Source organism: Oryctolagus cuniculus, chromosome 10 (genome assembly GCF_051225735.1).
Source record: "Oryctolagus cuniculus isolate XC-2025 breed Fujian yellow rabbit chromosome 10, ASM5122573v1, whole genome shotgun sequence".
Lineage (NCBI taxonomy): Eukaryota > Metazoa > Chordata > Mammalia > Lagomorpha > Leporidae > Oryctolagus > Oryctolagus cuniculus.
In genome coordinates this window covers 124039890-124060781 of record NC_142876.1, presented here as the reverse complement: position 1 = coordinate 124060781, position 20892 = coordinate 124039890, and the positions used below count along the sequence as shown (strand labels likewise).

The window sequence follows — 20892 nt, the reverse complement described above, 5'->3', positions numbered from 1 at the left end:
TGAACTTGAATTTCAAGGTCAGGGTCGACATGAGAGGGTTAAGGGCCTGTAAGTGTGTTCTGTCCCCTTTCTAAAGCGTGCTTTAGAAAGGACTGGTTTCAGCTCACAGCATCACGTTGTGAGAAAGAACACAAAAGACAGAAAACCAGAACGGAGGGAGTGGGTCAAGTGCAGGCTCAGCAGGTCCTCACAGGGAGAGCCCATGCACAGCAAGGGAGCCGCCCAGAACTTGTCCCCAGAACTGCCCATTGTCTCGGCCCTGAGCCCGTTACACCCACGCGTCCCCCAGTGCAGTATCTCCTCCGTGTGCCCTATCTTATCCCTGGATGAAGACCCCGAGGCCACAGCCCCCTCCAAGCTACCAGCAAAAGCCTGGGCTCCCCTGCCCCCTGGTGTGGATGCTGGCCCTGGCTCACCCCCGCCTCGCTCCTCTGCGCTCCACCTCCTCTGCTTCCCCAGCACACCTCACCGGGACTTCAAGCCCCGTCCTCAGCGACAACACAAACCCCACGAAAGGCAAGGGTGACCGCTGCATGCCCAGGCCTGGGACATGCTGAGGACACACATCTGCTCCACGCTGACTCAATGACAGCTCAGCGAAGGAGAGGCGGAGGGGAGCCGGTGGCTGAGGTGCGCAGTCCAGCGGCTGGGGTGTCGCTCCCCCTCTTCGTGGAGGAGCAACACAAAACCCTGCCTAGGCTTCATATCCGAGTCACGGCACCATTATGTCGCTCCCCCTCTTCGTGGAGGAACGACACAGGACCCTGCGCTGTTCTTTCGTCTGCTCGGCCCTCCCCGGGTTTGCTGCTGGTTCTTCCCGGGTTGGCTACTATCCCTTCCACCTCCGTGGAAGGGCAGTTCCCCCTGGCCACATTCCCCACTTCCGCAGGGGAGCGGCACACCGCCGGCCGGCTCTCTGGGGGGCTGCACAGGTGTTCCTTCAGCTAGATGTTCCCCATAGATGTTCCCGGTGCATGCCGTCTCTCTCCTCCTTTATAGTCCTCCTCCGCCAATCCTAACTCGGCTGCCCACACGCCGAGTACGCTGCTCTCCTCCAATCAGGAGCAAGTCCTACAGTTTATTGGTTGAACTGGAGGCAGCTGTGCGGAAGCTGTTTACTTCTCTCCCAGCGCCATATTGTGGGAGAGCAGATGCATAGAATAAGTCTTAATTCCAGTAACTCAGTCCAGTCCGGATTGCTCCCCACATGGGGGTGTTTCCCAGCGTTAGTGTCCTCCTGTGAACACTGACCGGCAGGACTGGCCTCCAGCTGATGCCGAGCAGTGGCCATGAGACACCTCCCCTCAGAGGGGTGCCCAGGGCGCTGGGGCCCCTGTGAGCAGGGGCTGTGGCTATGGGAAGGACTTCCCTGGTCAGGGGCTGCAGTGTCCAGACTTCTCCCGTGGCACCGAGCCCTGCACGTGCAGCTGAGAACCCGCTGTCCCACGGCAGGTCGGGCACATTGCCTGCCTGCCACCTGCGCCCCGCAGAACAGGGGTAAGGCTCTTCACCTTCTCCCCAGGGGGAGGAGACAGGTTGTCCTGGAGCCCCGGGACCTGCAGGAGAGCCCTGGTTCCACCGCATGCAGCACTTGGCTTGGGGCAAATCACCCCTCTTTAAAGATCAGCTTTTCGGCCGGCGCCGCGGCTCACTAGGCTAATCCTCCACCTTGCGGCGCCGGCACCCTGGGTTCTAGTCCTGGTCCGGTCGGGGCGCCAGATTCTGTCCCGGTTACCCCTCTTCCAGGCCAGCTCTCTGCTGTGGCCCAGGAGTGCAGTGGAGGATGGCCCAAGTGCTTGGGCCCTGCACCCCATGGGAGACCAGGAGAAGCACCTGGCTCCTGGCTTTGGATCAGCGCTGTGCGCCGGCCGTGGCGGCCATTGGAGGGTGAACCAACGGCAAAGGAAGACCTTTTTCTCTGTCTCTCTCTTTCTCACTGTCCGCTCTGCCTGTCAAAAAAAAAAAAAAAAAAAAAAAAAAAAAAAAAAAAAAAAAAAACCATCAGCTTTTCATCCATCGATGAGACACAAGTCAAACGTCTCTAACCCAGAAGTCTCAGTCTTGGGTCCTGACCACAACACGCAGGCGGGAAAGTCCACACCTGACCCACCGCACAGGTCAAGGTCAGATGTGGGCACACTGACAGTGCTGTGTGACACTGGGGCGCAGCCTCCCAGGCACTGCTTCCTTCCAGCCAGCAGGAGACCTGAGCCCTCAGCTCTCCTGCCAAAATGGGTTTGGGCGATTGCTCCCCCAGACTTGAGCTGAGCCCCAGCCAACACCCGACCCTGAGCCTTTTCTATCCCCCGAGCAGGGAACTCAGCGGTCATGCCTGGACGTGGCTGCAGCACCGTGAGGACGAGCGGCACCGCGTTCTCTGTGGGCGTTTGTTCCACAGCGGGAGCCAGCGGCAGGCCAGGGGGAGCGAGAGGGGCCTGCATGTCCAGTCCAGGGCTCCGCTCAGCTGCTCTCAGGACATGGGCATGTGGCTTCGGCTGGTCAGAGGGGCTGCTTATCTGCGCTCTCTTCCAGAATACTTGCATGTTCCTGTGGTTGCCAAAGTCAAACCGTCTCCACATTACCGCGTCACGAGAAGGTAACACGGACGGGCGTAGGGGTGCGGCGGGTTCAGCTGCCACCTGCCTCACTGGCATCCTTGGCTGGAGTTCAAGTCCTGGCTGCTCTGCCTCTGATCCAGCTCCTTGCAAGTGCACCTGAGAAAGCAGCAGAAGACGGCCCAAGTGCTCAGAGTCCTGCTCCCACATGGGAGACCCGGATGGAGTTCCTGGCTCCCCATGGCTTTGGCCATTTGGGGAGTGAACCAGCAGATGGAAGGTCTGTCTCTCTCTCCGTCACTCTGCCTTTCAAGTAAATACATACATCTCTAAAACACAGGAATGTTAACGCGACAATGCCAGCATTTCAGAACTGGATACGCACGTGACAAATCGCGATGAGGCCGTCAGAACACGTCAGATCGCGATGATGTCAATCGGAGGGAAAGGAAAGCTTGCTGCTTCGGACGCCACAGCTCCACTGGCCGAGGCCACGGGGTCAGCCTGGGATCCCGGGCCTCCTGGTTCTCGCAGGGCCCACGGCAGCCCCAGCGTGCACTGAGGCACAGCGGCGGTGGCCCTGCCCACCCTGAAGTGTCCACCTCACCCTGGCTCCCTGGAATAGTATCACACTAACGAAACCAGAAATGACAAGAAGTCGGACAGGACCTCTGAAGCTGCAGGCCCCGAACCTGCCTGGCCGTGACCTGCCCAGGAGCAGTGAGCATCGGGGGAGAGCGAACACAAAAGGGGACCCCACAGTGGGGCCTGGCACCGGTGTGTGCTCCCCTCACCCAACACAACCACGGCCCCCAGACCTGCAGGCCCACAGCCTCAGGCTCACCTCCACCCCTGCTCCCACCATGGGCAGCTCGGGTGTCCACACCCTCTGGACGTGTGTGTTTGTATGGGAGCCTGGGAGTGCACAGGGCCAGCCCACAACGCCCAGAGGTGAGCCGCACCCCCATGCCTGGCCCCAGGCCCTGCAGCTCCATTGGACGGGCGGTGGTGTGTCTTCCCCTCATTGTCTGAGCTTGGGGGCACGGGCGGGCCCACTCCCCGGCTCGGCCCCACCTTCTTCCACACCACACACTACACCCTGTCACTCCTCTGACTCAGGCCCTGTGCCATGTGAAATAAGATCCCGACTTTTTAACCCCCAGGTTCAAGGTTCTCTCCCACTTGGCCCCGCCTATCACCCTGACCTCACACCTTCCTGGCTCACAGGGCCCCACCCCTCACTAGGTGAGGCAGCTGCCTTGCTCCTGCCCCAGGGCCTTTGCACATGACACCTCTGTTACACAGCGGATCTTCTCTAGCTCCAGCACCCGCTCCCCTTCACACACCATTGTATTCACTGATGAGCGTGCATGCTGCTTGTTCCACTGTGATGTCAAACCCAAGCCAGGAGGGGCCTTGTGATACTCACGGCATCTAAAACACCCACACACACGGGCAGCACTAACACTCGCTGGGGAGGTGAAGAGTGAGTGAGCACACAGCTGCGACACGCGTGACAACCTCAGCGTCTCCTAATGCAACAGCCCCTGCTCACCCCTCGGGCCCTCCCAGAGCATGCTGGGAAAGAGTCTCAGCCACGGCCAACACCACAGCTGCCCTGATGGACTCGTCCATAGCCCAGCTGTCCAGCCTTGGCAGGCAGTGGGGGACACACATGCGGCAGTGCCCACTGGACGTCAGCCGCCCAGTACAGAGCGGGGTGGGGGGGACCCAGCAGCCCCTCCTGGGTTCTGGGGAGAAATCTGCACATTTTCCGCCTACTGTGCCGAAGCAGCCGTGGTCACCGCTCCCTGGCCCCTGACGTCAATGCACTTGCTAAGGAACCAGAATCCGCCCCCCCGCTCCATCCTCTCCCTCGTGGGTCTGCTGCCCCCGGGGCTGCTGAAGGCTGCCTCTGAGTCCACGCCAGGAAGGGCTTGTGCGCAATGTCTTCACACGATGCCAAATGCCCCCTTATTCTAGTACAATCTGGGCATTTCTAGATATTACATGGGGAGCTGATGTTCACAGCGACATCGGCAGGGTCTTCAAAAAGTTCATGAATATGTATGACTTGAAAAATTATGGAATTTTCTGGCATCGAAATAGACTTATGTTCTGATGCCATTTTCCATGGGCTCTGAAGCACCCTCACGTGTTCACGTGAGAGGATACATGGGAACCCTTGGCACGTTCCCAGGTACTGCCAGCTCGCGCCCAGCTCTGGAGGGGGCATGTCGGCCCCACAGCCATGGACGGTCGCTGTCATGCACAGTCAGCCCCCGCCCTGCTCACTTCTGCCCCTGCACCCACGTGGGAGACCTGGAGGAAGCTCCTGGCTCTTGGCTCAGGACTGGCCCAGCCTTGGCTGTGGTGGCCACTTGGGAGTGAACCAGAACATGGAAGACTCCTGCTGATCCCTCTCCCTCTCTCTACAACTCTTTCAAATATACCAATAAATCTTTATAAAAACACCACATCCAGTTGTGTACCTTTAATCTATATATTATTTCTATCAATTATACTCAAAAAAAGGGAGACATCATAGGAACACCTAACGTCGTACAGGGGACCATTTACAGGCTCAGAAGTAAAACATGGGCCTGAGCCGCGGCTCACTAGGCTAATCCTCCGCCTAGCGGCGCCGGCACACCGGGTTCTAGTCCCGGTCGGGGCGCCGGATTCTGTCCCGGTTGCCCCTCTTCCAGGCCAGCCCTCTGCTGTGGCCAGGGAGTGCAGTGGAGGATGGCCCAGGTGCTTGGGCCCTGCACCCCATGGGAGACCAGGAAAAGCACCTGGCTCCTGGCTCCTGCCATCGGATCAGCGCGGTGCGCCGGCTGCAGCGCGCCAGCCGCGGCGGCCATTGGAGGGTGAACCAATGGCAAAGGAAGACCTTTCTCTCTGTCTCTCTCTCTCACTGTCCACTCTGCCTGTCAAAAAATAAAAAGAAGTAAAACATGACGATTATGCTGAACGCAGCAGTGAGGGTGGCACCAGGCAGGACGGGGCCTCGGGAACACTGCTCTGCTCCAGCCCGCGCAGCTGTGCCTCGGGCAGCCCTGCCTGCCACTCCCCTGCAGCTCCCTGCAGCTGCGTCACCAAACACCTGTCATCCTCCTGCTTCTGTGTCATCTCACACGTCACATAGCCGTGTCCCCTACACCCCTCCTCCTCCTGTGTCTGTGTCCCCTCACACCCCTCCTCCTCCTTCTGTATCTGTGTCAGCCTACACCCCTCCTCCTGTGTCTGTGTCCCCTCACACCCCTCCTCCTCCTTCTGTATCTGTGTCAGCCTACACCCCTCCTCCTGTGTCTGTGTCCCCTCACACCCCTCCTCCTCCTGTGTCTGTGTCCCCTCACACCCCTCCTCCTCCTGTGTCCCTCACACCCCTCCTCCTCCTGTATCTGTGTCCCTCACACCCCTCCTCCTTCTGTGTCTGTGTCCTCACACCCCTCCTCCTCCTGTATCTGTGTCCCTCACACCCCTCCTCCCCCTGTGTCTGTGTCCCCTCACACCCCTCCTCCTCCTGTATCTGTGTCCTCACACCCCCTCTCCTCCTGTATCTGTGTCCACTGACACCCCTCCCCCTCCTGTGTCTGTGTCCTCACACCCCTCCTTCTCCTGTGTCTGTGTCCCTCACACCACTCCTCCCCCTGTATCTGTGTCCCCTCACACCCCTCCTCCTCCTGTGTCCCTCACACCCCTCCTCCTCCTGTATCTGTGTCCCTCACACCCCTCCTCCTTCTGTGTCTGTGTCCCCTCACACCCCTCCTCCTCCTGTATCTGTATCCTCACACCCCTCCTCCTCCTGGGTCTGTGTCCCCTCACATCCCTCCTCCTCCTGTGTCTGTGTCCCCTCACACCCCTCCTCCTCCTGGGTCTGTGTCCCCTCACATCCCTCCTCCTCCTGTGTCTGTGTCCCCTCACACCCCTCCTCCTGTATTTGTCCCCTCACACCCCTCCTCCTCCTGGGTCTGTGTCCCCTCACACCCCTCCTCCTGTATTTGTCCCCTCACACCTCTCCTCTTCCTCCTGTATCTGTTTCACCCTACACCCCTCCTCCTCCTGTATTGTGTCCTCACACCCCTCCTCCTCCTGTATTGTGTCCTCACACCCCTCCTCCTCCTGTATCTGTGTCCTCACTCCCCTCCTCCTCCTGTATTGTGTCCTCACACCTCTCCTCTTCCTCCTGTATTTGTCCCCTCACACCTCTCCTCCTCCTCCTCCTGTATTGTGTCATATCACAGCTCTCCTCCTCCTGTGTCTGTGTCCCCTCACACCCTTCATGTTCCTGTATCTGTGTCTCCGGCACTCACTCTCTTGATTGGCCATGGCTTGAGTTTTATGCTCATACAGATATGGCTCTGATCAAGCCAAATCCTCCCTGTGCTTTGAAGCCTTGAGCCTGGTGAGCAGTTCTCTGTGATGTCTGAACAGGGAGTCTGTCTTCCTGGATGACTCCAGTTGTGTTTGTAGGGCACATTGCCTCCCCAGGAGTGAGCTGGTTTCCACTGCACCCTGGAAAGTTGACCCTCTGGGTTCCATGTCTGTCTCATTGTCTTTGCAGTACTCCTGTGTCAGCTCGGAGGCTGGGAGGAGCTGACCGGTGCAGCTGCTCCTGGCTGCCCTGACGTCAGGTGTGGGTTGGGGTACTTCACCCTTACTTCCAGAGTGAGTTCTCCCACAGTCAGGGCACGGGCCCCTCCCTTGCCTGGACACAGCCTGTCCTGCTCCCTCTTCACACTTCTGTCTGTCCATCATCTCTCCTCACTCAGCACTGACAGAACAGACGCTGGACCACGCCCCACCGCGAGGATGGCCTGCTGCTGTGTGAGCACAGGGCCGGTTCCAGGGCCGGGACTTCCATGCGGAAATCACCCCAGGACTCGGAGGCAGAGAAGCACACGTGTGTTTAAGGAGCTGCAGCTTTCCAGAGAGAAACCACAAAGTCCCTGTGTGCGTCTGTGACTGGGTAGGCAGAGCGAAGGTCCCCGGGCAGTGTGGCTGGGGCAGCCATGCCGCGCTTGCTCTGGGCCCAGCCTCCTGCAACTGCCGTCCTCAGAGGCAGCCACCACAGCCTGCAGGGGCCACGGCTTCCGGCTGTGCTCCCACAGCTGTCCTCGCCCTGGTGGCTGCTTCTCCGGAGAAGGGCAGAGGGCACCCGCATGGCCTCATGTGAACACAGTCACCCCAACCGGGGACTGCAACCCCCGCATTGTGGAGTGGACGCAGCTCGGCCGGTGGCACCGCCAGTGTGGGAGCAGGAGACAGTCTTCCTAAGCTCGGCCGTCATCTCTCGAGCCTGTTTCGTGCACTCTGCTCCTCCTTCCACCCAGGCAGTGGGCGAGTGGGTACAAGGATGTGAGCCCACTGGGGAGGAGCCTCAGTGGTCAGAACCAAAGATGGGCGGGCCCCAGCCAGCCACCCTGAGCTCATCATGCCCTCTACCCGGCACGGCTTCCTGCTGCTCGCTACATGGCGCTGTCCACACACGGGCTCCTGCATGCCACCTGTCACTCCCCATCTTCACACAGATCCAGCAACATCGCAGGGACTGGCACCGCCCTGCAGGGACCCAGACACTGGGCCCAGAGAGTGGCAGAGACATCACTCGCCAGGGCGAGACCCAGAGCAGGGGATGGGACCAGAAGCTTCTGCTCAAGTTCAAAACTGCACACCACCAACTGCACTGCGCCCTTCCGGCTGACACCACGCACGGCACCCCAGCGAGTTCAACATAACCCTCGCCACTCAGCGGGTGGCCGGCTAACCGGCGGCATGGTCCTCCCACGGGTGCTCATGGGAAATGCCGAATCACCAACTCAGTCTGTGGCTGCACACAAATGCCAGGTTTGGGTGGGCACACGAAGTCTGAGAGATTGCGCTGTGGGGCCCCCGTGCCCTGCGTGCCACAGACGAGGAGCTGTGGAATGACAGGATGACGTGTGTCACATGCATGCCACAGGGACCCTCACAGGACTCAGTCACATGGAAGCGCCAGCCGCGCTGTCTGGGGACTGAGCGCAGGGCATCGCAGCTCCAGGCTCCAGGTGAGCGATGCCTCCATGTGGGAGCTACCGCTCTTGCACGGACGACAGTCTCAGAGTTCTAGCTTGTTCTGAGCGAAGCAAGCTCCACGCAGATGAGGGAGATTTGGGGGCCCAACAACTCCACAGTGGCAGGCGGCGGCCCTGTGCATTGCCCTGCATTGGCACAAGCCCTGACCTCTCCCACCTGACACCGCCAGTATCTCTCCCTCACAGCCGGGCCAACCACAAAGGCCCCCAGACCTCGCTCCCCACTGGGAGTCCAGAACCACAGTGCTCGGTCAAAGCTGCCACGGTCCCTGCGAGTCTCTGGGAAGCACTGGGAAACCCCCCTGCCACGCCCGTCCCTCAGCCGGGGCCCGGGATTCTGTCCACTTCTCTCCGCACAGTAACATCCAAGTGCAATAACGCTTTTCCAATCAAGCCCCTAGCCTCTGTCTGCCCAGGTCTCTACTGCTCTATATATGAGAAAGAAACGCTGTTTGGATTTGCACATCTCTCAAGTCCCTGCCATTCTAGGATCCATGACACTCACTTGGTTCAGTAACACACAATGCTTTGAACGTCTGATTGGCCGTTACTTACAGGTGGAATTTGTCATGAACTCAAATACGACACTTATTGACAAGTACGGCCCCAGCTTAACTGTAAGCGTCTCATCAACTCACCACCCAAAGAAACCAACAGCTGAGAATATTTTTAAAAGAAAAGCAAGGAGATGCAGCAGAGGGTAAGGAAAATTCTTTCCTTGCAAGGCTGACTTACCGGGCTGGACACGAAGGAGGCCATGTTGTCGGTAGTGCATAGTTGACATACAGCGAGCCCGATGGTCGGCCGAGCGGGAACGGATGCACCATACCTGAGGGAGTAAAAGAATTCGGTGGAAACAACAACGGCCACGCAAAGAGGACGTCACGCTTCATTGTTAAGATCGAAGCAACATCATCAAAAATACTACTTGTATGGGAGAACCTGTGAAATTATAATACTGAGACAGCACCCGGGGAAACGCTAGTGTATTGAGTAGCTGACTTTGTAACTCACTAGCCGTTAGTTTTGGACACATAAGATAATACCTTTAATTAACTGATAAGTATTATTTAAAGGAGTAATTCACGCTTTAAAATGTAACTACAACGCTTGCTCTTTGCAGGTAATTTTGACAAATATGGAGCAACACGCAGGGCGCCCTTGCAATGACCTAACGCTGCCTCCCAAACACCATCAGCAGCAGCGGGTGCGCGCTGGACTGCCGCGGTCTGTGCCGGGCTGGACACACAGAGAGCGGAGACTGCGTGATTCGGCAGAGCCACGCGCTCCTCACGCGAGACGCCGGGAGGTCCTCGCCAGGAGCCATCCCACGACAGGGTGACCTCGGGCCCCTTTCCCTCTCCCCGCCAGCCGCCAGCCCCAGGCCAGGGCTGCAGCTCTGCATCCCCTCGGCACAGCAGTGCGGCGAGCGCGTCTCCAACACGCGGACTCCCGGGAGACGCGAGACGCAGCACGGGTCCTGTCACCGTTCGTCCCGGTTTCGGTGCTGTGTGCCAAACACCATGAACCACGGGCACCCTGGCGCATTGCTGGAGCGCCGGTTACTGTATTCTAATATCCGGGGGCAGAGTCTCCCTTCATCGTGTTTCTTGCTCGAAATTCTCATTTTCCCCAAGCATTTCAATCTGTAAGTACACGTGAATATCATGCCAGAAATTTAGAGAATGTCCTTTAGAGATGTAGCTGGTGCCACACTTGACCAGCACATTTGTTTAGGAGAAACGAAATATTTATACCATTTTCCTGTTATTTATACTATATTTTATTTATTATTATTTTATTTATATTTATCATTTATTTTTCTAAATTTTATTTTATACTATTTATATATTTTCTTTTATTAATATTTTGTTGACATTTATTTTGAGTCTATATTTCATTTTATTAATATTTTATTTACATGTATTTATTATTTTATTTATGATTCTGTATTTTATTATGATTTATACTATATTTTCCTATTCAAATATTTATGTTCAGCACCCATTCCCTTGGTTAAAACTTTCTCTATGAATAACATGTTAACTTCTACTTACACAAATTTTCTAAAAGTATCAATGTTACATAAGAAAGTAATTTTTAATATAGTTATATTTGGTTTAATTTTGGAGTTTTTTGGCATCTGTAGTAGCTTACGGCCAAGGCCCCCTGTAGTCATTCACTGTGATTTCCTGGCTTCTAAACATTTACGTAAGTCCCTAGGTCAGGCCTGTAAGTCCCTACGTCACACCCTGTAAGTCCCTACGTCAGGCCTGTAAGTCCCTATGTCAGGCCCATAAGTCCCTACGTCAGGCCCGAGCAGTGCAAGTACCACCCTCCCCCAGTGTGGACTCAGCGTGAAGATCCTCCTGACGCCCGTGCGTCCCGCAGGGCTGCCGTCCTCTCTCATGTGACTTTTTTGCTCTGAAGTCTCCAAATCTTTTTTTTTTTTTCATTTCCGACACTAACAACATAAATGATTAATACAAAGGTACTTTAAAAAGTTCCTGGAAAGTTGAATTAAAAGCATATTTTGGTGCAAAAGGTTTTTAAAATCCATACATAGTTTTTTTTAACATGTATTTCCATGAAATTTTTGAAGACCCTACCTATGAACTGATTTCAATATTTTTTCACCAAATAAAATTTTAATTTTTTTTCTTATTTTTATGAGAGAAAGAGACTGAGAGCCATGTTTGTTGAAGTAGAACTGTTTTAAGATACAGGCCTAGAAATGCCCATGCAGGGGTGACTTGGAAAGGGCACCGAGGGGCGGAGTGAAAGGCAGGCCGAGTCCGATGAGCGGTGAGGCGCGGGCCGCTCCCCTGTCCAGCTGGAAGCAGGAGGGCCACCACCCCTGCTCCCTGCGGGCTGCAGCACCTAACACAACAGGTGAGCGCCACCCCCGGAGGGGCAGGCACCGGTGACCCCCAGTGCAGGCTGGGAAGAGGGTCCCTTGAATCGGAGGCCACTGGGCACCTGAGACTTGAAACCCAGACCTTGGGCCAACCCGTGTGAGGGTCTCTGACGGTGCCCAGGGGATTTGCTCCCTACCTGGCCAGGGAAACAGGAGACAAGGGCCTGCCCCAAACATGGCATCCACAGAACACAGCGCACGGCAAAGCGACACGGAGCCTGGGGTGCCTCTGAGTCATCCTGCCCTGCAACCAGGCTCAGTGAGTGACCCCGATTCCCACCAAGCCTCAGGCGTTCCTCCTTCCACACAGAACAAGCAGCACGGAGGGACAGACACCAGCTTCCTATTGGACGGGGACGGATGTATCTGCAGAGAGAACCTTCCCTTTTTCCCCACAAAAAATCCCTTGTGCGTGTTTAGCTGTGTCGTAACTAAATGGCACAGTTACGGAGCCCCAGGTAGACAACAACAAACTCCGGAGGCCGCCGTGACCCCAATAGCAATGCCCTCTCTGCGGCAATAACTCGGGAATCGGCTGGGGCTCTTAGGACGACTGAACTGGACAGAAAGAGGCCAAGACCTGAGCAGCAGGTCACTTGCCAAGGACTAAGTAACGAATATGGAGAGGGAAGACCCGGTCAGAGGAAGGTGTGGGAAGGGGACATCACGCCTCCTGGTGCACTTGGCCACCTCGAATTCCGCCTAACCCAACACCGCCAATCAGCATTTACCATATTCTGCTTGCACCAGCAAAGGGCTTTCCACCCCAAAAGGTGGAGCTTGGACAAGAGCCGGCACCAGCTTCCTGAAGTTCCAGCCCACGGAGCCCACGTGGAACAAGCCCAGGGCACGTGAGAGGCATGAGCCTGCGGGGTAGGGTGGGGGTGAGAGGGACGGTGGGCTTGCATGGAACCCCCGCGTTGTGCAGAACCCGCACGTGGTGCTCCTGTCACGCCGGCACACAGTGAGACACCATCCCCCTTGCTTTGGGAGCCCTGGCTTGCTCGCAGCTCACCATCAAGTCCTTTGCTTTGGGTTGGGCCGCGCTAGCTGCAGACTCTCGCTCTCAGCCAACTTCGTGTTAACCCCCCAACATGGGTCAGAGTTCCCGCGAGCAGCCTGGCCTCCCCGTCGGCTCGTGGCCTCCCGGTCAGCTCGTGGCCTCCCCGTCGGCTCATGGCCTCCCCATCAGCTCGAGGGCTTCCCATCGGCTGGCGCTGGTTTCACTGTGCTATACTGTCTCCTGGCAGGACTGATTGAGGTTTGTTTGTTTCATTTTGTTTTGTTTTGCTGCAGCGCCGTGTTGAACGAATGAGATCTCAAGATGACTTATTTATAAAACACTGCACAGCCCTGGACAGAGGTCGCGTTGTTGGCTTGGGCTCTTCTCTGGCAACCTCAGATGGACACAAAGAACTGGGCAAGTGCTGACCTGGCCAGTGAGTCCCATGCTCCCCACACCACCGAGAGCTGACGGTGGAGAAGCAGGACGATGACACAGGGGCCCCGACAGGCGGGACAGGCTCAGCCGGGCGAAGTCAGAGCCTCCGCTGGCCACTCACTGGTCTATTCCGGGAAGCCACGAGTCCAGAGAGGCACAAGGTGGACGTCTCACAGGACTTGGGGCTGCCGGAATGGCTGTCTGCGGTGACCCCGTCGTGCTGGGCTCCTGCCCCACGCCCGCTCTCTGCTCTCTCCTTCCGAACCTCAAATCTCTAGTGGAAATGCCCACGTCTGCTCTCACAGCTGAGGCACTTCCTACTCTGCTCCCCCAGGCCCGCTAACCTCCCGGCAGCCGGCTCTGGGAACCCATGCAGTGACGGCAGCCCTGGGGTTCACCGGCTGCGGAGCCGCGGCAGGCCAGGCCAGTCACTTCATGTCTCAGACTCATTTCCTGAGCTACAGATTGAGATAAGCGCAGCATCTGCTCTGCAGGTGGTCAACATGTGTGTGTGGATGAGCAATGCTGTTTAGTTTTTAATTTATTGATTAATTTGAAAGCCAGAGACACACAGAGAGAAGACGACAGAGAGAAATGATCTTCCATCTGCTGGCTGACTGCCCACATGGCCACAACAGCCAAGGCTGGGCCAATCTGAAGCCAAGATCCAGGAGCTTCCTCCTGGTCTCCCATGCAGGTGCAGGGGCCCAAGCACTTGGGCCATCCTCCACTGCTTTCCCAGGCCACAGCAGAGAGCTGGATCAGGTATGTGGGATGCCGGCACTGCAGGCGGAGGCTTAACCCGCTGTGCCACAGTGCCAGCCCCGCAGGCGAACATTTCAATCTCAGTGTTTTCTCATTCATGCCCCTCGAGACACTGCATCGTTCCAGGGGGACATTCCCTGCCCTGCCACGAGGAACCCTGGACTAACCAGCACGGTCATCTAAGCCACTCCAGGGAAAGGTTAGGCCCTGCTGTGGACTAGTGACTCGGCCAGCTGCCCTGCTCGGCTCCCTCAACCCTCGCTCTCCATTTCCCAGGGCCAACCTCAGCCAACACCGGAGCTGGTGGCGAGGCTGCAGCCGCGGTCAGCGGTCAGCGGTCAGCGTGGGGCCGGGGGCAGGGGCTGAGCCCTACTGCAGCCACGGTCAGTGGTCAGCACTCAGCGTGGGGCCGGGGTCGGGGGCTGAGCCCTGCTGCAGCCGCGCTCAGCGCTCAGCGCTCAGCGTTTTTTGGGCCGGGGGCGGGGGCTGAGCCCTGCTGCGGCCGCGGTCAGCGCGGGGGCGGGGGCTGAGCCCTGCTGCGGCCGCCCTGAGGGCCCTCCTCCTGTGCTCCAGATTCTGATGTTTGCTGGCGCCCCTGGTGCTCCTGAGGCCCTAGTCTGAATGTGTCCCCACGATCGTGTGCTGGAAAATTCACCCCGGGCCCAATGGAGTGGAGAGCGGGGCCTTTAAGAGGTGATGGGGTGGGTGCGTGCCAAGTCTAAGGAGCCGAGGTTGCACGGCCTCTCGCTCTCGCCCTCTCTCTCGCCTGTCGACCTTCTGCACAGGGTGAGCTGAGAGTGAGACCTGCACCTGCAGCACACTCCCGTACATGCACGCCTCCAAGTGGGACAGCCAAACACAGCACAAAGCGACTGGACCCCCGGCGTGCGGCTGCCTCGCTCTGGTCACGTCTGTGACATGTCCCGTGTGTCTGCACGCGGGCTCTCCCGTGTTCCCATGTCTCTGTGTCCACGGGCCCCTCCTCACCATCTCAGTGATGTGCTCACGCCTGCAGGATCCCTCGTTCCTAGGTGCTGGAGGGGAGGACGCCGACGTGGCTTTGGGGTCACAGAGATGCCTGGCACAGCTGCTGAGCCATTAGCCTGTACTGCGATGCTGTGACGCTGCTGTCGGCATCGCTGGCTGCCACCGTGGAGGGGACGCTGAGGAAGTTCACGGACACAGGAAGTCAAAGATAACACCACTGTGTACTCTCTCCGGAGGCTTTTCTCTGCACCTCACAGAACAAACCCCTCACAGTCCTTTGTCCTGAGAAACGCAACACCAGGCAATGCCATTGTCACACAAACGTCACTCAGCTGAGGCGGTCATCTCTGGAGGACGCTGTCCAGCCCGCATCCCGGGCAGCACATGGACACCCGACTCAGTGATGGTGCCCGGGGTGGCACCCCAGGACTGCCAAGTTGAAGTCCGGCAGGGCTGGTTGCAGGACAGGCGACATCCACCCTCCCTCCAAGCGCTCGCCTGCGGGAGCCTCATCCCTGCTCTCCCAGATGCCCCTTCTGTGAGGCTAGGACCCCACCCTTACAACCCAATTCAACCTTAATTCCCTCCCCAGGGCCCCGGCTCCCAACACAGCCAGGATGGAGACCCGGGCTTTAGCCTAGGGTCGGGGGAGGAGCACGAGTCAGGCCACTGGGAACAGTCGCCCAGTCCGGGGTTCCGCGTTCCATGGCTGTAATTGGTCGGTGTGTCCCACTTAGTGACATCTTCCCAAGGTCACTGGCAGACAGAGGTCCCGAGCGTCCATACGAGGGGAAGGAGGCAGGGGCGAGGTGCCCCGTAACTCCCTCGTGGTGCGGTTCCCTGAGGCATGGATGTGACGGGAACATCCAGGCAGCAGAGCCCGCGAGCACCTGTGCCTCCCAGCAGGTGCTGAAACTCTTAGGGTCTCAGGCTGCCACTGCTCTCTCGGCCACCTGGAGGCCGGGGCTGGCATGGACGATCCCAGGAAGGGGCCTGGGCAGTTGAGCCGTCGCATTGCCATCTGGACGGTCCCTGGGAGAGCAGAGAGATAGCACTCCAGGTCCCCAGAGGTTCCCGCGGATCCCACCCTGCTCTGAGCTCCCTGCACCCTGTGGCCACCCAGTCGGGGCTTCCACATCGTGGGTTACAGGGATGCTTTCAGCACCATCGTCACATGCTGTGGCCACGCCTCTCCCCAGTCCTTGGCAAATCCCTTATCACAGTAACTACCGTGTATGACCCCAGCAGCAGGCAGCGGGCGGGCGACCCACGGGCAAAGCCTCAGTTCAGTTCAAGGAGGCGACCACGCTGCAGGGCTCTCCCTCCAAGCACGCTAGGCTGATGGCAGGGGAAAGGGCTCCAGAGACTGCAGGCTGTGCGCACAGCTGGTGCTCAATAAATAGCTGGAGTCACAGACTGTGCAGAGGGAGCTCTGTGGCCTCAGTGGCTGCGGACGGACAACTCCACAGGGCCGCCCTCCCCAGCCTTGCTGGCGCCCTCACTCCAGGCTGTGTCCTGCCTCCTTGCATCCACGCCTCCCGCTCTGAGCACGGAGCACACTCCCATCGCCTGCATCCCTCCCGAGCAGCCTGGCCCAGGCAGAACAGGAAACGTGAGGGACTTGGGCAAAGGCTCCTCCTGGGCCCACGCAGGCTCCCAGGCACACCAGCTGCACTGTTCCCCAGAGCACCAAGCTAAGCCCATGCCTAATCGCATCAGCCATCGTCGGCCACGAGCTGGCTGCGTACAGAGCACGAGAACACGCAGCAAATTAATGAAGAAACGCAAGGAGCCCGGCGCCTATCCGCCGTCTTCACGCTCCCAGCCCCACCAGCAGCCCGAGACGTGGGTGGTGCCCAGGGCCTGACTTGTGCTTCTGAAAGGGAGTCGTTCATAATTAGAGTTGTGTTGAATATTTAAAAGTTGCAAAAAATTACCATGTCTCTAGGAAAACGCTCCGTGGAACCTTGCAAAAGCAAGTCCAAACTCCGGCTGCCCATAAGCGCCTCCGACTTGGTATTAAGCGGGGAAAACGGCCTTCGCGATGGAAAGCAGCAGCGTTTGAAAAGCCAGTCCCTTAATTAATTGTCAGCTGACGAATGGGACTGAGCTTCCAGAACGGTGATGAACGGCCCAGTCAGCAACTCCTGCAAACATGGAAACTGGAGAGCTCGCTTTTCTATTATTTCCACATTGTTAAATACGAGCAGTTCCTCTCCCGTCCAAGGGTCATTTATCCAGCTTCTCCAGCTGTCTACAGCATTGCAAGAAAACAGCCGATTACCCCAAAAGCTCACACCGGGCCCATATACCTGCGTTCACCAGGAGACCTTCAGAAACCCCCTGGAACACAAGCTTTACAGATCTACCGGTTATCCCAGGAAACTTCAAACTGTGCAGAAGCAGAGCCTGGCCCACCAACCCCCGCGGGCTGGCCACATGGCTCCAGTACCACCCACAGCCAATCCGATTTCATCTGCTCCCCGTCTGCTCCCCTCGCAGAGAATCCTGGAGCAGATGCAAGGTTCATGGTTTCCTCTGTCACTAGTTCTTCTCTAAGATACAGAAAGTCCGACAAAACGAAGATGACTATCGCCACACCACAATCGCCGGCAATACCGTGATTCTCTGCTTCAAAAAACCGAGCCATCAGCCACCGGGGCAGGAGCCAGGGCACGCAGCAAGCTGGGAGCTGAATGACTTCAGGAAGTTCACTTGATTTTCCTGATTCAGCTGTCTCAAAAATAAACACGGCCGCCATAATGGTTACATTAGGGGTAACACTATATATACGTGGAGAATTCATTTTTAGGCATTTTGCTGGAATACAGTTCCCACGCCAAGAAATGCTCATTCGTATACAGTCAGAACAAGAGCAGACGCATGCCACGCGCCCTCACTGTCCCCCCACCCCCAGGTTTTCTTAACACGGGGAAGAAGAGTACATTGTCACTTATGTGGTCTGAGTCGGGAAGCAGTTTTTGCAACTATTTAACAAACTACACATCTACACAACTTTCACTTCCACCAACAAGGGAAACGTGGTGCCCAGCGGAGATTCCAACGAGGATTCTTCAGGTCCAGTCCTAACTCCACCTTGCTCTTTTTTTTTTTAAGTGCCCATTCTCATAAGCACTTAGCAACCCCCACAGCTAAAAATGCGATTTAGGTGCTGGCAACTCCGAGCTTTCAATCCCTCACCCGGACTCCACTTCTCAGCTCCAGACTTACGTCCCTGGGTGTCCTTCAGCGCCTCGCGACCCCATCCACAGCTGAGCCCCTGCGCCCCAGCTCTAGGCGTGCACTCGTATATAATAATCCACCCTGACACTCAGTGGTTTGAAACAGCAAGCTTGTGGCTCAGCACCCACGGGTGCTGGTTCTGCTTCACGTGAGACACGGTGCGAGGTAGGCTGGAAGACACAGACGACGCTGGCCGACAGCTGGGGACAGTAAGCACTACCAGCCGTGGGTTCTGGCGCTATGCCTTCCACATTGTCCCATGGGCTTCCCCCGTGTGACAAACACACGGCAAGGAGGAGCATGCCGAGAGCTGGAGGGGAGGCTGCGGGTCTCCCAGAGGGGCCTCTAGAGCGATGCGGTGTCACCATGGCTGCAGTCAGGGGACCAGGGCCCTGAAGGCGAGAGGGGATGGCCGGCTCAGCGGATGCTGGTGAGGTGACGCGGCGTTGCCACGGTTATGATGTCTTTCAAATGCCCAACCCTGCCCAGGGTGTCCCGTGGATGCCGCACCCACCCAAGCTGACAGCTGCGCTTCTCCCGCCTCCCCGCACGGCGTGCAGACCACTCCCACTATTTCCAACACCTGTGCCATTCCTCGGTCCCAAGGGCCTTTCCTCCCACCAGGAACTCTGTCCATCCCTGCACCTGCTCACACCCCAGCCACGGCGCTACCTCCTGTCAGGTCCCTCTGATTTTAAAGATTTATTTATTTGAAAGACGGAGAAGGGGAGGGAGAGAGGGAGGGAGGGAGGGAGGGAGGGAGGGAGGGAGGGAGAAAGGGAGGGAGGGAGAGAGGGAGAGAGAGGGTAGAGGGGAGAGAGATGTTGCTTTTACTGGTTCACTTCCCACATGGCCACAACAGCCAGGGCTGGGACAGGCTGAAGCCAGGAGACTGGCGCTGCAGTCAGATCTCTCACGTGGGTGCAGGGGCCCAAGTATTTGTGCATCGTCTGCTGCTTTCCCAGTCCATTGGCAAGCAGCTGGATTGGATACGGAGCAGCCAGGATCCGAACTGAAGTCTCCGTTGTGGGATGCCGGCGTTACTTACGCTGTTGCACCACAAAGCCAGCCCTGGTTAAGCCCCTCTTTCACTCACTCCCAGTAAGGCATGCCATTAATTTGTGTTACTTACCATACAAGCAATTACACTATGACTCATTTAATTAGAGCTGGTTCTTGTTACTCACGGCGGCTACTTTCTATAAAGTCACTGTGCACGATAAATCAGCAGGTTCCGAGGCAGCAGTGTTAGGGCTGGGCTCCTCCGAGCCTCAGCTCGCAGCACGCTCACCCTCTGCTGCACCTACAGCCTTGCTTTAGCCTGTGTCCCTTCAAAGACCCTTTGCGCAATGCATTTGCCAACACTCCCGACCAGCAGTGCACGGCGGCTCATGGATGAGACTCCCAGGTCACCCAACACAGCCTGCTCCTGCCCAGGGGCCTTCAGTGCTCAGCTCAGGGGTCATCCAAAAGGCCAAGCCACCCACCAGAAGCACAGAAGCCCAAAGCCCTAAATCAACCCCGAAAAGAACCCCTGTGGGTGGAGCACAAATTGGAACAAGGAGGCAACTCGGGGCCTCACTGGCCTCAGCTGGGAACAGGCAGAGCGGGCCACTCAACTGGCTCCCCCCTCCCACTCTGCCACCTGGGCATGTCAGGGAATGACGACAACAGCGCCCTGAGCACGCACTTGGGGCTGCAAAGATGTTCTCGTCAGTAGCTGATTGTGCAAACACGGAATCTGGGAACAGTAGGCATCCACTGTTGGTTCACCAGGCGCTTCCCGTGCGGCATTGTAAGCTCCAGAAGAGGAGCCTGGCCTGTGTCCTCGCTGTGCCCCACTGTGCCTGGCACATTACATGTGTGCAATAAATGTGTGTCCAACGCGCATTCTTTATAACTTCTGCTTTTGAGGATGTAAGAGTCAGTTCTGAGCTCCAACTCCCACTTCAGCTGCCACAGCAGGATGCACTCAGCAAGGTCACAGGGAAGCTTTTGCAAGACCTTGGAGAAATCAGGGCTTGTGATGCTGGGCTGAGGAGGAGGGAGGGGAGCTGGGTCCGGGTGACAATCAAGGGAGGGGGGAACCCGACCAGGTGTGAACCCAGCTCTTGTCGCCAGAGCCTACAAGCCAGAGTGCAAAGCAGAGGTTGTTTTGGAACCATGTCCGGGCAGTGGAGTGCCCCAGGGAGGTGAGGGGTGGACGAACGAGCAACAGGGTGGGGAGATGGAGATGGAGAGGAAGACAGCTCCCGATGAGACCGAATGCAAGCGGTGTGACAACCCCAGGTCTAACTGACCGTGAGTTCCTGGGGTCCAGGGTGTGACGGGAGCAGTTTCTGAGCGACGCATACACTCGGGGGAGAATCAGACAGTGGCCTGGGGTTCCTGACACGTCAGCGTCTGGGAGGAGTTGGCATCACGGCACCCGGGAACCTGGATGCCAAGCAGCTTGCAGGTCCAGGAAAGAGCGGAGAGCTAGTGAGGCAAGGAAACCCAAGCAAAGTCACTGCCATGCGCCCCTGGCCATGCTGGGAGGGGCGCGCTCACGCCAAGGCTCGGGGCACACAAGCCCCAGGGCCTATCCCAGCAACAAGTCACCGCACTGCCGTGAGAGGACACCCAGCGGCCGACCTGAGCAGACACTGCCTCTTGGATCAGGCCAGCCGAGCTGCAGGTGAGACACGGGACAGACAGTGCCTCCTGCCTGATCTGAACACTGCAGAGAACAAACTGGACAAAGGACTGAGCCACGACTCTGCGAGACGGAGACGATGCATTTATTTCAACCAAGATGTATTGAACTCTCATTAGGTGCAAACTCCAGAGGGACCGAGCACTCGGGAAAGATCAGTGCGAGGTGAACGCATCCTCCATCAACAAGGTGAAATCCCGAGCAACGAGACG

At 57.5% G+C, this 20892-nt stretch overlaps 1 protein-coding gene across 5 annotated transcripts in view; it reads right to left on the bottom strand.

The window, feature by feature from the left end:
• LOC149124473 (uncharacterized) overlaps positions 1-20892 on the bottom strand; it is a 171392-nt gene that overhangs the window by 55315 nt on the left and 95185 nt on the right. For all 5 annotated transcript variants that reach the window (XR_016214509.1, XR_016214507.1, XM_089305674.1 and 2 more), the window contains one exon: positions 9368-9461. Coding sequence is in view for 3 of the 5 variants with exons in the window: in XM_089305674.1 (XP_089161800.1) it covers positions 9368-9461 (94 nt within the window). In the remaining 2 variants the exon portion in view is untranslated. The remainder of the gene's footprint in view (positions 1-9367; positions 9462-20892) is intronic.